The sequence below is a fragment of the Zingiber officinale genome, chromosome 4B, assembly GCF_018446385.1.
Source record: "Zingiber officinale cultivar Zhangliang chromosome 4B, Zo_v1.1, whole genome shotgun sequence".
NCBI lineage: Eukaryota > Viridiplantae > Streptophyta > Magnoliopsida > Zingiberales > Zingiberaceae > Zingiber > Zingiber officinale.
Window position 1 is genome coordinate 115,741,597 of NC_055993.1, and position 17,683 is coordinate 115,759,279.

The 17,683-nt window shown below is 36.7% G+C and overlaps 1 protein-coding gene across 1 annotated transcript in view; it reads right to left on the reverse strand.

Annotated features, from left to right (window-relative positions):
* The window catches only part of LOC121976128 (protein OPAQUE1-like), a 132,842-nt gene that overhangs the window by 81,222 nt on the left and 33,937 nt on the right, over nucleotides 1-17,683 (reverse strand). Inside the window, exons 19-20 of the mRNA XM_042528135.1 lie at nucleotides 13,382-13,559; nucleotides 12,705-12,910 (exon numbers count right to left, since the gene is read on the reverse strand). Coding sequence (XP_042384069.1) covers nucleotides 12,705-12,910; nucleotides 13,382-13,559 — 384 coding nt within the window. The remainder of the gene's footprint in view (nucleotides 1-12,704; nucleotides 12,911-13,381; nucleotides 13,560-17,683) is intronic.

Consider the following 17,683-nt stretch of genomic DNA (forward strand, 5'->3'; position numbering starts at 1 on the left):
TTAACGACCAGATATGAAACAAATAAATTAGTTTAAAGAACTAGAAAAAAACACCAAAAAACAAGCACATCTATATTTCTGAAAATTAATGTGTTTCTTCAGCATTCTCCACCATGCCTATGTAGAATGTTGAATAATATCAGCTCTCTCACAGATGCAAAATAAATAAGCACCATAAAACAAGAAAAAGAAAAATCGTGCTACAAATGTAAGATAGGTTTTGACCACCAGATATGAAACAAATAAATTAGTTTAAAGAACTAGTAAAAAAGTTGCACTTAATAACCACTTCGAACAAAACAAAAACAAATACAACTTTAGAAACTGGAAAATTATTTCAGGAAGAATGAAATGAACCTTGAGAGGATTTTACTCGTTTAAATTGAAGAATATTGAAATGTTTTCCTTTCCTTGGTCGACATAGTTGAGGTCTCTAAAGGGCAGCCCGTGCAAGAAGCTCCCGCCAGTGCAATCCTAGGAAAGGGTCAAACTACATTGGATCTATTGTACGTAATCTTACATTGCATTTTGCAAGAAGCTATTTGCACGAATCGAACTTGTGACCTCAGGGTCACATGGCAGCAACTTTATTATTGCGCCAAGGCTCTCCTTCATAGTTGAGATCTCTATAAAAACAAAAAAATCATCTAATAGACTCCAATGCAACATGATATCTTTAAGGTGAATAATGCAAGTGTCTTACCTGTGACTAATCAAAGACACAACGATTAAGATGAAGAAATGAGATAATTTGGAGCTACAGAGCCTTGTGGCTTGTCATGTTACTTTAAAAACACAAATGAAGAATGGAGACTTTGCACTAACCACCATGTCATACACAATACATTTCTAAATGTGATGAGATAATAGTTTTAGTCCCTGAATGGTGATTCTATGCATGGCAGCAACTTATGAGTCAGCTTCTCAATGTATGGGTTAGGAGGGGCAGGTAGAGCATTTGATGTGACAAACATTACACCATTGCACCAATGTCTCCATCTATTCCTCAATACTTGAGAATGTTATTATATGCCCTCAACATCTTTAAAACTTTGAAACTACTCACTCTTTTTCATTTTTAAGTAAAATGTATATATCAAAGTAAGACCAAGGTACAATACCCAAAAATTAATAGTGTCTCATGTCTGACATAATATCATATTAGAAAACACTCCTAAACTCCGATAAACATGGATTTGTACATTTTAAAAAAAAATTCTCTCTCCAACTATCCTTCATCAAAGATACAACTATTCCTAGATCATCATACAAAGTGTATCAAAGCCGACATCACAAGGCGTTTGGCTTTAGTCAAGAGACAGCCTCCTCGAAAGACACGCCCAAAGACTCGTAGCATCTATTGGTACGTAGACATCTCCTACCCCATATATAGCCACTCTTTGACCCTCTGCCATAAGATCGAAATAGGACGGCGCCCAATAAACAAGTGCTTCTGTGACTCCATCTTCCACCTACAAAAGACACAATATCGATCCTCTAAGTAGTCCTATCTATGGTGGAAATCGCCTCTAGCTAACTACATGGCTAAGCTGGATGTAGGGCTTCCATACTGTCCTCACCTAGGACTTCTTAGAATTGGGAAGCTTAAAGAAATCATAAGCCCTGGTCATACCTCCATCCTGCTCAAACCAATCTACATTCTACCAACCTCTCTAGATAGCACCTATCGGTGACCCAGTAGTCGTAAGGATAAGGTCAGGGATCTGCAACAATCACTTAATCAACGGAGAATCTGAGTGCACAACCTCCCAAGTCCATACGTCCGCCCACCTCAAATATGTATGATGACATCCACTTATCCAAATAGCATCCTCCTTTATCTGTATCCGTCAAAGTACCTTAGCGGCAAAGGTTCCAAACTTTCAAGTCGCGGAATCTCAATCCTCCTCCTTCCTTGAGCCTGCACATATCCGTCTAAAAACACCGAGGATGTTTGGACGTCCACATAAAAAATCTGCAAATGCTACAAATGCGATCAATAATACCAAGGGGGATAGGAAGTATAGAGAGCCAAAAGCACTCCACATATTGAAGACTTTGAAGGGCTTCTGAATTTGAACTCCACCCAAGATAGAGACCAAACATGCTGAGTGATTTGATAAACATCTAGGAAGTGTGAAGTCCGCAAATCTCTATAACTTGACCTCTAACCATTCTCTATGAATAATCACTTAATCCAGTTTGCTACATATATTACCATTTGTCCATGTGTATCTGCATCTCGTATATGATAAATCCTCCAATTTAGCAAGGCTCACAATTCTGAAAATTCATAATGCAATGCTAAGTGATCGATAACCCTCCACACTTGTCCTCAACGGTTAAGTAAAAATTGAAATCCCCAAGGACCAATCATTGCATTCCCGTATCTACATAAATGTGTTGAGTCTTTCCCACAACACCTTCCTCCCCACGATGGTAATCTGGCCATAGATAAACGTGACCACAATAACCATACAAAACGTCCTACAACGGATCTGACAGTGAGCAAATTGCTCATGCCACTTCATCTCCTCTAAATTAACCCTCTGGTCATCCCAAATTAGTAGTATACGGCTCCTACACCCTTGGTTGTCTTGTTGTTTCCCTTGTAGATGTTGGAACCAGCGCAGCTTCAACTTTTGATATTCCTCATCCAATAATTGTCTCCAACACACCCAATATACATAACTTCGCACTGCAAAAGAGAGACTCCACCCTATTAGGGCCTCAAATATTCCAAGAACTGATCTTCATGCAGCCTGAAACAGCTTAAGCTGTCCAGAGGTATGTGTATGCTGCAGCACTGTATTTTTACTACCCGTTGCTGCTGTTTGTTATAGTCTTTGTGTATCAGGCCGACACGATGAGTCAGCCACGGTACTCCGTCTCTCGTCCTCCCTTACTTCAACCACTGTCGCTACAGCCTTTGCTTTTCTGCAAGAAACTAAAAGATATATTCCGGCAGCCTATTTTGTTGCACCATAGGAATTTGGTTTTGTCTTGGGTAGCTTCTCTGATACTGGACCTCCCATTTCTCATTATCCCCCTGCAAAGGTGGATCATTATCCACATGAGAGCCTCCTTACCCTTCTGAACAACCTGATGAGAAGCAACTCCCACACCTATCTCCACAGTCGGTTGTTCATTAACTTGACTCACCAGTTTTGGTACTGTTGGAACTGGATGATGAGTGTTCATTGGATTTTCTATAGCGATTAACACCTTTGCATTCTCAATTATCTTAGGGCACATCGAGTCATCATCCCTCTGTACAATACTGTTCTTCTCTACCAATGTATTTGGTTTCTGATGATGGGCAAGCTCCTTTCCCAATGGAGACCCAGATTGTTTAGCAAAATCATTAGATCTTTGCACCAGTGCTTGTCTATTCAAACCTTCCGTCAAGTGTAGATGTTGCTCACTTGTAACCACAATCCCCAGATGTTGAATTACTTCCGCAGAAACATGCGAGGCTAATTGAATTTCAATCCCAACTCCGCATTGATGTTGGTGATGTCCCATGTGATGGCAGTCTAAACAAAATTTGAATTTGGATTCAAAGAAAAGAGGAAGATCTACCTCCGTGCCTCCAGGGAGGATTGTAGGGATTGTATGTCAACCTCCACTAGAACCCGCGCATAGTTGATTCAAATACATTGACGCGTCATTTGATCAGTGAATAATGGTTGGCCAATCATTGAAGCCAACTTGCTTAGGGCACAAATGGTCCAGCATTCTAGTGGTAGATTAAATATTTGTACCCACACAGGTAATATCTGGAGCTCTTCTTGCTAAAAGAAGAACCCGTTGGAAGCGGTTTTAAGTACAAAGGACAACCGAGTGCAACATAAGATCCCCCACACATAACTCTGTCGCAGTCTGAAATTTGACGATAAGCCAAATAGTTTTGTGGGCATTTATGTCATATTTGATGTTCCAACGCTTTGCCATGGCTTTGATAGCGAGCCACCCTGCGAAACGACCAAGGAACCTCCCTACCAAACAATCTCTCATCGCCATCTTGATTATGTCAACATCTTCATCCTGCATTCAGAAATCATGTGCCAGAGGGCATTATCTTGAGCAAATAACCAATTTGAGGAGAAAAGATCAGCCCGTCTTCTTAGTCCCTTAGGTCTCCCATCCATCCCCTGAGCCTATGTTACCACCAGATGCCCTTCTTATTCTCGTGATTCAGTTGATGTCGCTCCGGTTTGTGACACCTCCGGTGCCGCTTTCTCTTGTAGGTGTAGCCTATCAACCTGACCCAATTCAGCATCAGCCTATACAATAGGTTGCAGAAGAGGAAGAGGAATAGTTGATGTCCTCGACGGAGGAGCCACAGAAGCGTGGCTCTCTGCTGCTCGCTGGCCCTTGCGTCGCATCAGATTTGGTTGGTTGGCAACTTTGGAATGTTGTGATTAATTCTGCACCTTTCCAAATCCAAATGGAATACCCAATATTCTGAAACTTGTCTTTTAAGTAAAGGAAAATCAAAATTGGATCAGAAAGCCTTAATGGATAGAATTAATTGTTTCCAAAGATAACCAAAATCTGCCTCCCAAATCCAGAAAGAAAAAGAGAGACTGCTAGCCTTCCAAATAAATCTGCTGACGAGGATTTTCCTTGTGTGATATCCAGCCACAAGGATCCACTGCGTAGCCATTGATTGGGTTACACAAGACATGTCAGCCTCATCTTCCACATCACCTGCCCTACACGTCGGTTTTCTTCCTCAATCCAGCACCGGCAGGACAAGTTGTCATCGGCGTCAGAGGATGATTATCTATGGTTCACCACCCACAAGAATCCCACCCAGCCTTCCTAGATGTTTCCACAATTTTGAAGAACGCTTGTAAGATACCCAAACTTGCAAGGGATGCCTCCTTCCTCACGTGAGAAGATCTCACTTAGAGAAGGACCACCCGAGAGCACCACCAAGGTGTGGTACAACGAAAGTATTCACGAACCCACCCTCTTGATTAGAACCGAAAGGATACGAGCACTTGTACTTCAAAATTTATGATAAACTTATTTAATACTCAGCTCAAGCTAGAGCAATAGATCATGCTTCAGATTTACAAAAAAATAAGGCATTTAACGTATGAAATACTCCAAGTCATTCATTACCCTATATTAGATATTAGTGAATCAAAACACCAGTCTCACTATTATTAGCTATTGATAATATATTGATATTTAAAGTTATTCCCTTGAAATAAATTTCCCTGTAAATTTTCAAATGGCAAGGCATCGTGTATGCACACTTACCATCATTTGAGCTAAATTTCATAGGTTTGGTTTGTGAATATTGTATGAGCCATATATTTCATATTGATCAAACAAAAATATTCTAAGAAGTCTTTTGCTCTGAAATTATACTCCAAAATTAAAGACCACAATATTGAACAAATGATTCTCGACAATTCAATAAAAGAGCCAATATCAAATTACTAATTTTTGTTGAGTTGTTTTTAACAAGAGATCCTATCAATAAAAGGAAATGGATATCTTACTCAAGCTAATTATGAATAATGCATTCGAATTAAGATGTTTTTCGTAGACTATAAACTTCTTATCATATGAGCATAAAAAAAATTACATATAACGTCCTAGATGGTAAGGCGTCGTATATGTACACTTACCATCATGTAAATAAATTTCTCAAGTTTGGTTTACAAATATTATATAAGCCATGTATTTCAAATTGATCAAGCAACAACAATTTTCAAAAAGACTTTTGCTCCTAAACTAAACTCCTAAAATTAAAGACCCCAATCTCAAGAAAATGATTTTGAACAATTCAATAAAGGATTTAGGGTTTTAGTCAATTAGAAAAAAAAAATAGCAGCTATAAAATACTAATTTTTGCTGAGTATGTATTTTTTATAACAAGAGATACAGGTCCAAATCTTACTCACAGGTAATTATGAATAATGCAATCAACATAATAAGATTTATTTTGTAAACTATAAACTTGTTCTATAAGTATCATCAATTGAAATTGCATTTGTGGCCAGGTAAAATAGTTTCAAATGTAATTTGTAGCGTTTGCATTGGCCTCCAGTTGGTACTTATACACAATACTAACTACCAGAAACCATTAAGACCTAAGGTAGTATCCATCAAGAATGGAAAAAAAAAGGGAGATAGATGGACAATAGGGAAATTAGATACAATTTGGAAGGGAAACGAAAAGATAGAGAAAGAGAATTATAAAATAAACAATTTTATCATTGTAACTGTTTCCTTTATTCCTATTCATCAAATATACCTAACATTCACGACCATAGGATTGCCTCTCCAACATGAGCTCAAACTCATGGTTTTAAATTTCATTTTGTGTCAATCAGCAAAAATTTTCATTCCACCTGTTGACTAACCAGAAAGAACCATTGATACTCCCGTTATGCAAGCGAAACAGGTGGGAGAGTGATTTGCTAGCATCTTCCATTCAAACAAGTGTCTTCTATTCTACGAGTTGAATCTTCTCACAATTGTCTATCTGTGACTACAGTTAGGGCAGTTTAGAGAAGAAAAGGTAAGGCTCCTGGCTAGAATCTAGTCATCCTTCATCACTATTGGGTCTTCTAAAGTAGCGATCAATCCCTTCTTCCACGAGTCATGATCATCTTCCCCCTTCTTCCAGGAGTTGTGTGAGACTCGCACGAGCCACAAGTTATGATATTCTTCTACAACTTACTCAGTTCATGGTCTCCTAACTGCTCACCTTCCCCCTTCTCATCTTCTACTGCTTCTACTATTTGACCCACCTACAGGCATGCAAACGACACGAGCAACGCGTCTCCAGAGAAACAAATTCTTCCTCATTTTTTTCATTCTATTAAGGCTAATTGCTAGTCTGTGCTAACCATCTTTTAACTATTTGTATTGGACATTATGAATCTAGCTTGGAATCAAATAGAAATTTGCCATATATCTATCCCATTCAATAGCCAACATAGATCAAACACCGGATTTCCCAGACTGCATCATCACATATATTAGTACATACAGGATACGCAATGTAGTCCTTCACTACAAACGCATCTGCAGTGACAGAGTGGTTCTTAAAACATCATACCTGACCTACTCTCCCAAGTTGACCATGCTACCCTTGTTGCCTGTTATAACCTCAACACAATGGTCAATTATGAAATTTGTGGTTGCTAGCCAAAGACCATCCTCACCACTTGCAAGAATAAATATTAAAAATCTCATGTCACTGTCTATCTTCAACCCCTCGAGCACATTAACTGAACACTATCTCATCCAACCACAAATTCTAATGTTGTGATTGAAAAAAATGATCTACCAAGTTCTATTTTAAATAGTAAGATGGAATTAGCAACCTATATGACAGATGTGTTTTTGTGAGGAAAACACTATATTTTCTTGAAGAGATAAACTATATAAAATTTATTTGAAGAAGCAACCAAATTTTTTCCTACCATACAAGCAGTTCATAAGATGCAACTTCTACCTTAGATAATGGCAAGTGTTGGCTACTATGGAGCTAACCTTCAGCAAGCAAAGATGTCATTTTTAATGTATGTTCAACTGAAAACTGAATTTTAAGTTTTTAATTTGAATGCCTATATTTCCAGCTACACAACTCTTTCAGCTAATCTGCTGTAATATTCAGTCATTTCTTGTCAATGAAGCACCCGTGTGAATATTAACCAAAGGGCAGCTCACAACTTACAGCTTCTTGCTCGGATATAAGTCTAGGCAGCTACAGAACTACCCTTCTGGAAGCAAGATGTCTTAGAATATATGCCTGATAGAAAAATGAACCTTAAGTTATCATTTAAATGTATGTATTTCTGGACTTGAAATTCTACCGGTTAGATCCATCATAATAGTCATATGCCTGTTCCAATCAATGCAGCATTCTTGTAAATACCAAAATATGAAGATAAGGAATGCAGTCATATCATCGCCGGCGACAGGAAGATAAGAGATAGAATAGGCAGTATGGCAAGAAAAGAAAAAAAATGAGGCAAGGTGGCTAGAATAGAGATCAAGTAAATGTTGGGACATTAATAATGTATTAATTATTTAAATTATAATGACTTCTATGTTTTTCATGATTGGAACAGAAATGCTACATCTTCATGCAGTATCGGGCAAAAATTAAAGGAAAAATGGCCCATGTTTAAACCAGATTTCCTTCCATGGCCTAATTTCCAAGCAAGTAAAGGTACATAATATCATTTCATTTGATTTCCAACCATATCTCCATGGTCTTCAATTCTACCGGAAGGAATATAATGTTAGTGTTAGAGAAGATGATTTAGGTTACGACCTATCATTGCTACCATTCAAATTCAAGATGAGAAACTGATGCAGGAGAATTCAAAGATTGTCTTTTTTTTAAGTTATTTTCCTCTTTTGTTTTTTTGGATTTTGAGTTCGTTTAGAGTTTTAGGACTTTGAGTATATTACGATTTTTTCCTTTTTGTTAGGATTTTTCCTTTTTATTAAGATTGTTTTTTCTTTCTTTTGAATCTTAGGATTTTGGATCTATTTAAATAATTATTTAGTTGATGTTAGAGTAAGTTTTTGGATGAATAATATTTTCGCCATACTGTTTATTTCCCTATTTCCTATTATTCTTCCGAATCAGTTTAAGAAGATTATTTCCGGAATTCGTGTTTGAACCAACAAAATCAATATAGCCAATAATTACTATTCTATCCAACGTCAGATGGTATCAAAGCTCTAGATCCTATGGATGGTCGTCATGATCGTGGTCATGACCAGGAGGGGTTTTGACTAAGGAAACCTCACACAATGATCGTAGCACTCCAAGTCACAAAGTTATCCCAACTTCTAACGGAGCAAAATCTTAAATGTCGTAAGTTCCCTTATCTTAATTCAGATTTCACTTTTGCAAAACCCTATCACAATCGTGAGAACCGTGGTCGAGATAAATTGTACACCGATATCGAGTTTCCAGTTGAATTCCCGGGTTTTCTAGTGCGTTACGGATAGAGAGATTCTTTGATTGGCTTGATGAGGAGGAAAGAGTTTTTATTTATAAGATGTTCACGACAAGATTGAAATAGCAATGATACAATTTATAATGATGATGAAGTAGAAGAAGTTGTACATGAAGTTGATGACGGCATGCTACAAGTTTCGAACATTGAGAATTCCCCCAATGGAGGCATCGTTGGCGGAAGAGTTGAAGATAAAGAGCTTCCATGTTTAAGTTCCGCTCAAAACAATGAGAAAGAAGAAATTCTGGAAGATAGATTATCTAAGGATCTTTCGAAGCATATCTAAAGAGTGTAGATGAAGAGATTGAAGTAATTCTGAAATTCGAAGAGATTTGCTTAAAGACTGTTATATAATTATCACCTTTGTTTTGTACAATCTTGAGCTACTTCTATGAGGGCATTCTATCAGAGGGTGCAATTTTGTCATTGGCTTTCTCGGCCTACTCGGAAACCATCGACATAGCCAAAGACAAGATTCAAGTGGTGTGAGATCAATATGCTGCTATGATCAATATGCTGCTATCGAAGAAATGGCAATGGCGAAGATCAAAGAGAGTACCATTTAGGCTGCAACTCAGCAGGCCATGTCTTGCGAAATTGTTGCAGGCTTGGGGCTTGTCATACTCAAAAGCCCTAGATGTTATCTGATTCGCCACACTAGGCATATCATCGTGAGTAAAGAATCTTTGTTATCTAGCGCTCAAGTGAAAGTCCGCAGCTGCTAGTAGATTTTGTCAATTTAATGTCTTCCTGAATTACCACCTAATATTATTCTAAACACGAGGAAGAGTTATTTTCAAACCAAGGCAACTGATGCAAGAGGATCTACTTATTTTGTCCTTTCTTTAGAGTTATTTTCCTCTTTTACATTTTTGGATTTTAACTTTTGAGTCCGTTTAGGATTTTTAGGATTTTGAGTTTGTTAAGATTTTTTCCTTTTTGTTAAAATTTTTTTATTTTTATTAAAATTATTTTTCCTTTCTTTTGCATCTTAGGATTTTGGGTCTATTTAAACAGTTATTTAGTTGATGTTAGAATAAGTTTTTGAATGAATAATATTTTCGACCGTATCATTTATTTCCCTTTTCCATATTTCTCGGTATTCTTTCGAAATAACAGGTTTTAGAAGATTAAGCGTTCGTGTTCGAACCAATGGAATCAATATAGATAATCGGTATTCTGTCCGACATTAGAAACTTAGATAAAGACATACTTTTGACTATGGCTTCATGCAATTATAAACAACCCCTTGATGAATTTGTAGCACAATTAAGGACAAAGCCACTTTGTTCAAGAGGTATTGATGTTTTACAGCCTTAGCTCAAAGTCAGTGGCAACCATAGTGCCAACCACTGCATTTAAAAACAATAATCAACTTATGATATTCATATCAAGAAATTGAAGGGCAAAACTCCAATAGCCAACTATAACTCAAAAAACAGCTTAAAAGAATACAAAACTGGGTGAAATGCATGTTAGAGTGAGGAAACATACTCACCATGGATATTGTTGTTTGACAGTGTTGAATTGGAATAGGGTCCATTCATTTCAAAATGGTTAGTCACTTGATAAGGAGAATCCTCTTAATATAGAAAACATAATAGATAATTGCACTTTTTCATGTGGGACTGATGGATGTGGAGCATTCTAATTTCAGCGTACCCCTACTGTCCATATGGCTCAAAGGTACATGGCTTACTCAAATATCAATGTTAAAGTTGATTGCTTAACTACTTGTTATAAAAGCTCAAGCTCTTAGACAAGAGGCCAGTTAAATAATATCTTTAATGCTCCCCCTTCATGTGTGGGTAGATATCCTTCACTCTATTAGGTCAAGCCCAAAACATAAATTGATGAGATAATAGTCTTTTGACAATGGCAAGATTTTAATCTTGGAACTCTTGCTCTAATACCATGTTGAATTGTGATGTTGACTTTAGATTGGGCAAATTCCATCTAAATGTAACTAGTGACATGTGAAGGGGGCACTCTTTAAATATATAGATACAATAGATTGACACATTGATACATGTGGGACTAATGGATGTTCAACATCCTATCTCCAACAGATAGGAAGTCTGAAATAATGACAATTGATAGCAATGAATTCCCAAATTAGTGTGGGATCATACACAACTAGAAATTGTAAAGGCGGTAATGATAGTGGGATAGGAGATAGTGACAGTGATACAAGGAGATGATGGGACTGACATGGAAGGGCCATATCAAGTTCCACAAGCAAAGCTGTGGAGTGTAGAAAAATTCAAACATTTACCTCAACGTGACAACCAAGACTTTAGATTAGCTAAGAGCTATGAGCACTGCACTTGTTACAAGGGTGGAAAATCAAACTATGTTCATATTTTCAGCATCTATGACAGCATATTGAAAGATAGAGTTGAACTAATGGTTAGGTGATGGTATGGTGATTAGTGACAAAAGCACATCAAGGCTTATATGTAGTCTTATATATAGTCGTGGGGACGACCTGTGTTAGTGTATGTTAGTGCAAATTGGGTTTTCAATAACAGAGATTAGTGAATAAAGTGCATTGATGCCTATATGCAGTCAAACTCGTTGCCAGTGTTAGTATTGTGCTACTGCAAGTTGATATTTTCAATGTCACAAAGATCAAGGAATAGGGAAGTTGCTCAACCAATTTCAATGTCAACGCCGGACCAAACATGATTTGTAACCTAGAGGATATGGAATTAAGCACCAGTTATTCTCATATAAATAGAGATTCTGCTATAATCAATTATTAGTAGAGAGACTCCTAGACTTCGACTAATATGCAAGATTGTAGGTCAATATGTTTTTCGGCTCAATCAAATTACTTCATTAATAATATAATCTAATCCCCCTATGGAACTAAATATTCTCCTCTTATATGTAAATGACAGAGGTGAGATGTAAACATGTTCAAAATACATACAATAATAAACAATGCAATTAATACCTAACCAATAGTAAACATTGTCAGCATGAGTTCTCGCTAAGACTATTGATCCATGCTAGCCATATGACCATGCAATACATACACTTAATTTGCAAATCAATTAAGCTCCTTGCTAAAATTAAGATAGCACCACTGGTTCTCCTTCACAATCAATAGCAGAAAAAACTGATAAATTTGGAATGTATCCACGGAATATCATATGTATACATTTGTTGAACCATTTAAAAGTTCAGACATTGATTGAACATATAATCAAAAATCAATCAACGGATGATCCATTTCAAAAGGAGCAACAAGGACTAATTAAACCTATATCGTATTAGTAAATTATTAGCATAAGCAATTAATGATAAAGCTTAATGAAAATAGTCAAGAGTGAACTTAATTGACTCTCGATTATATAGCAGATGAAAAATTGTTTCGTTGTATTTATTTTTCTTGTTGACCAGGAGAAAACTCTTTGAAATTAGCACAAACTTGTTCCTTGTTAGATAGATCCCCGTAATCAAATAGAAAGCTCAGATGAAAATAACTATTGTAAGAAGAACCTTACAATACTCATTCTGAATTTCTTAAACTCATTTTCTATATTACAAACCAATCAAGACCATAAACATATGACACCAAAAGAAGGTGAAATCACAATAAATTAGTAAATATAGATAAAGCTAAAAAACCAACTATAAAAATGCCTGAGCAACTATTATAAAAGCAATCAAAAACAAGAGAAAAAAAACCTGTATGTGAATGGCAGCTTTGTGCTCCTTGATATACATATATTTCTGCAAACCAAGGAAACCGCGAATACTAGATTGGAGTACTACAGCAGCTGAATGAACATACATGAAGGCACGGCGTAATAGCCATCTCCGAACATTTTTCTGAATAAAAACAGCTGCTTCCAATTGTCTTCTACATGAAAAAAAATTTCTGGCCAAACATCCTAAGAAAAACAAAGAAATGTCATATGTCATTTATGTTCACAGTATATTCTTATATAACTTGAGGTAGTCCAATATCTCAGTAGAATTATGCTATGCACATAAGGAAATTGATCGGTATATATAAAGAATTACAACCCAAGAGAATAAAGTGAAAAAATATATATAACCAAAAAGTGGAACAGATGTTATCACATGAATTCACATCTATCCAATAGAAATATAAAATTATATCTGCAAAATGGATCCACTATTCTCTTCACTAGTGACTACCAGAATGCTAGTACTCTACAAAGAAGTTTGCTAATATTAAAAAATAATAATTAGCTTTCCGAAAAGCCAATTTTTTCACAACACTTCAGTTAGAAGAACAAAAAAAATAGAGTAAACATTTGATGGCCCACAAAAGCTTCCACGATGCTATTTACACTTAGAACTATGCATTTTATAGAAAAAGAATTTGTGCAAAGTACCTCGACAATAAGCTTGGACAGCAATTGCGGCAACTCTAGTAACAACAAACTCCCTGTGACTAACGAATGTTCTGAAGCAGTTCTGAATGATCTTTGCAGCATTTTCCAAAACCTCATTTCTCTGTGCATCTAAAACTGCAATCTGACCGGCTCTAAGGAAGATTTTAGACTTGCCAAGCTGGGAACGACAAATACTTCTAATAAGCTCATAAAGATAAATGTCCTCTGATTTAACAACTGTAAAGACATCAATACAATTGTTACATATTTTTTACGGTGGCTTCAAATAAATTTTGTAAAACATGATAACAAAGAGTTAAAAGAAAATTAACTAAGAACATTTTAATAATACCACCAGTTAAATGTGATTAACTTTTAGGATTAAAAAAAAGTAGAAAAGATTATCACATGATAGCCAAGTGATAGCAACCATTTTGACACATTATTTTAGCTCTTATATTTAACGTTTTAATTTTCACGTATGCTTAAATGTTGATTCATATTGTATTTTACGTACAAAGGTCGATCTGAAGCTTCATTACAATTTTCCTACATTTAGAGCATTATTTACTAAGATTTGAACTTTATCTTGTAGGAGATCAAAGGAGAGCTAAACCGGAATCAAAACAGGGGCTGAAGCTCACCACAAAAGTCAACGCAGCTTGGTTGTGTCCCCTGACACAACCTGGTCGTGGAAGCTCGATTCGGAGGCTACTCAAGCCAACATAGCATGGTCATGCCCCTGGGCACTGCCGTGCCACCACCCACAACAGTTAGTACGATGGCTTGCGCGGGACGGTTCAAGGGCTACCTATAAAAGCAAAGTTGAGATATAGAGCTCAGGGAGTCTTCCTCTTCCTACTCCACATCCATTGGCATCCTCCATCCAAGCCCTCATCCCGATTGGGAGAGGCACTTCCACCCATCTTCGGCAGTCATCTCCACCACCATCTCGCGCTTGGTTGGGAGGGATTTACTTATGAGGGAACACAGAGCTTGAGGAGAAGAGGGTGTGGTGGTTGTCAACCCTATTATCTTCCAAGAGTCCATCTTCAATCAAGAAGTAGGCATGGAGGTCTCCCACTCTTCTTGTCCTCATCACGCACTCATCTTGATTGAGAGTGATGCTGCCATCTTCATCGCCAGAATTCGTCGCCAACAAGCACTTGTCCGTCTGGGAGAGGCCCTTCCACTCCGTCACCGAGTTGTGGGGTCTTGGGGCCATTCTGCATCAACCATCATTCAATCGAAGGGAGAGATCTCCACTTCCTTTAGTATTAGTTTCGCTTGTCATTTATCCATGCAATGTGTTTGTTTTTATGCTCCTTACACTTTTGTTACTTATTTAATGCAATTTCATGTGTTAGTTTTTTTCCTTGTTTGTTTCGTTCAATTGCTTTAAGTTCTTGTTCTTCATTTGGATGCAAGTAGGTTAGACTAGATTAGGTTTTGTTGAATGCTTTAAGTTTTGTTAATGCATTGTGTTTCATTAATTCTATCACAATCGTAGGTTAGCTAAATTAGAATTTTAATTACTCGCAATGCATTTCAATTATTAGTTTTAGAATCGAATCCCCCTTTTGCAATACCAAAAATCCAAACCCCAAAACCAACGACAATTTGATTTTGAGATTATTACCCTACCCTATGTTTTATTAGTGTAGAGGAGTTCGGTAATTTGTTTGATACTGTATCACGACAATACGGTGTGTTTATCACTGAGCGCAACAAAGAAGCCAACAATGGTGTCAATGGGGAAGATGTTGACAAATGACAATGCAGGCTATTAGTTGTTACTTCATTGTCAGTATACTAATTTAATTTCTATAACATACCAATCCATCATTATTTTTCTGTTGGTATTTTAGTGCTTCAGCTTTAAAAAACTAGTTATTGCAATTTGATTATTTTAAGATTTTATTAATATTTTACATTTAAACATCGTTTAAATATTTAGTACTATTATTTTACTTAGACAAACATTTATTACTATTACTTTAAAAACAAAATATTTTATTTTAAAAAAATAAAAAAGTATTTTGGTATTATACTATAAACTAATATAATTTATAATTTTCAAATTAATTTATGGTGTGATAGAATATTATGCATTTGAAATAAATGAATAATAATACTTCAAATCTGTAAAATGATTTTCCTTTTTCTTATAGGGAAAGCGGACGTGTGGGAAGCATAGGTCTAGCATATTCAATCTCAGTGATGTGAGACGAAGACAAACAAGGTAAGATCCAATCCAAGTATCGAATCTCATTTCAAATCAGAATCTCAATGGTTGATCAGAACACCACACTTTCAGCATCATGCTGGAGTGCCGGCATATGGTGTCATTAACGAATTCGAAAAGGATGAAAAAAAAGTTGAAGAAGAAAAAGAAGAGGTATCTAAGGGAGCCATGTTACAACTTCTCCCTTAGTCAACAAAAGTTGTTGACAACTTCAACCCTTCCAGAGTTAATCGCAAGATTAAGAAAACCATAACAAAGTTATATCACAGATTGTGTGATCCTTGCTAAATTATTTTGCAAGTCGTAAGAATCCTTTCGAAGATGTATCGAGTCATCCTGGAGCTCCAAGAAGCTCCTTTCCTAGCACAAGAAATACACAAGTTGTGCAAAGTTGTTCCTAGTTGTCGTAGAGGAGTTGTTTCAAGTGACCTTGCTCTCAAAAGAATTTGTATATGTTTTACTCCTATAATCTTGCACTAAACTTCTTTATTTTAAAAAACAAGACTAGTCATTAGATGGAAAATTAAACTAGAAACTTAGAAAACATTAATAATTACTTAAATCCATCTTGATGTGTGTCAAAGTATGGAAAGTGTCAGCATTGTATGATATATCTTCATGATAGACACAATCAGCATAGAATATATTATTGATGTCAATGAACATAGACTTGTAATAACTTTTAGAGATAGACCATTTCAACTACACCACCCAGCACGACACTAGATTTCAAATAATGATTTGATCTAATTTAAGGCATTAGATCCAAAGATAGACAATGGAGTCAATGTGAATTTGATTCATCAATTTACAGAAGTAACTCATATTGGTGCAATCATGCCATTGTGATCAAGGTTGATCATGATTTTGATGGTTTAGGCAAAGAGGTTAAGATCATAGTGGATCTAATATGAGTACGAAGTCAAGCAAGACTTAATGTCGTTAGACATGAAGACTTGGCATGGCCAAGGTGCTGATGGCTTGATGATTCAAGGTCCATGAATATCAGAGAAGGATGGCATAGGCATCCAAGGGAATGCGCACAAGGAGCGTCGAAGCAATGATAAGCAAAGAAGGTTTGGTAAGACTCCAAGGGAGTTGAGAGTATGAGATCTGTATGTATGAACCACGATAGAACTCTCAAATAAGACGGGCTCGATCTTAAAAATGGTTGTAGTCAATGTATCAATCATCTCATACATTCAGTGGACTACTGAGTCAACTCGAGACCAAACAGAAACATGAAATGATTGGTAGCCCAACGGTAACAAGCCCAAGCTACCATTAAAGGTGACAGATGTGAATGATTAAGCAAGCAGTCGACTGTTCAACAAAATAGTTATTTTCGTTTGTTGTATATATGGGCCCATTGCAACTTGGAGAAGCCATGGGTTGTCCTCAACATTTCCATACTTAAGCTAAAAGCTTTGTTTTCTATCCTCTTAGATACTCAAGTCTCATTCATTATAAGAAAGTGATTGTAAGAAGTTTCTCCGCCTCTAATTGATTACCGAGAAGGAGAAATATAATGGCATTTGCAAGGGGTAATCCCCCTGAAAGATCATAAGCCATGAGGTAGAAATCAAGAGTTCTAAAGCATGTTAAATCACTGAGTTTGGTTTGCATTCTTGTGCTTGTGTATTTTATTCATCTTTCCATCACACTAACAAGTTTGTAGAACCGAATCCGCTCTCGGCAAAGCCGAGAAAAATGCCCTTCCCACAGTGGTCAACTGCAGGTTCCCGATTTACCTCTTCACACATAGTCGTGAGGTCGACTGTGTGGGGCCATTGGAGTGGCGGATTCCACCTTCTGCTACAATTGTAGAACCAAATCCACGAAATAAGTAGAAGGCTATTCATCCCTCCCCTCCAAATGGCATCTATGTTGATACCAATTAAGGCAAATTTGTAGAGTTCGTTGTTTCTATTCATGGAAATTGAGAAAGAGAGTTGGAAGTGAATAAACATTTTGTTGGGTGCGTAATTGAACAAAAGAAGGCTGAGGTGTTTTGATGGTGTAGTTGTGTTGCCTTGTAGTTAATCAATTTAAACCCA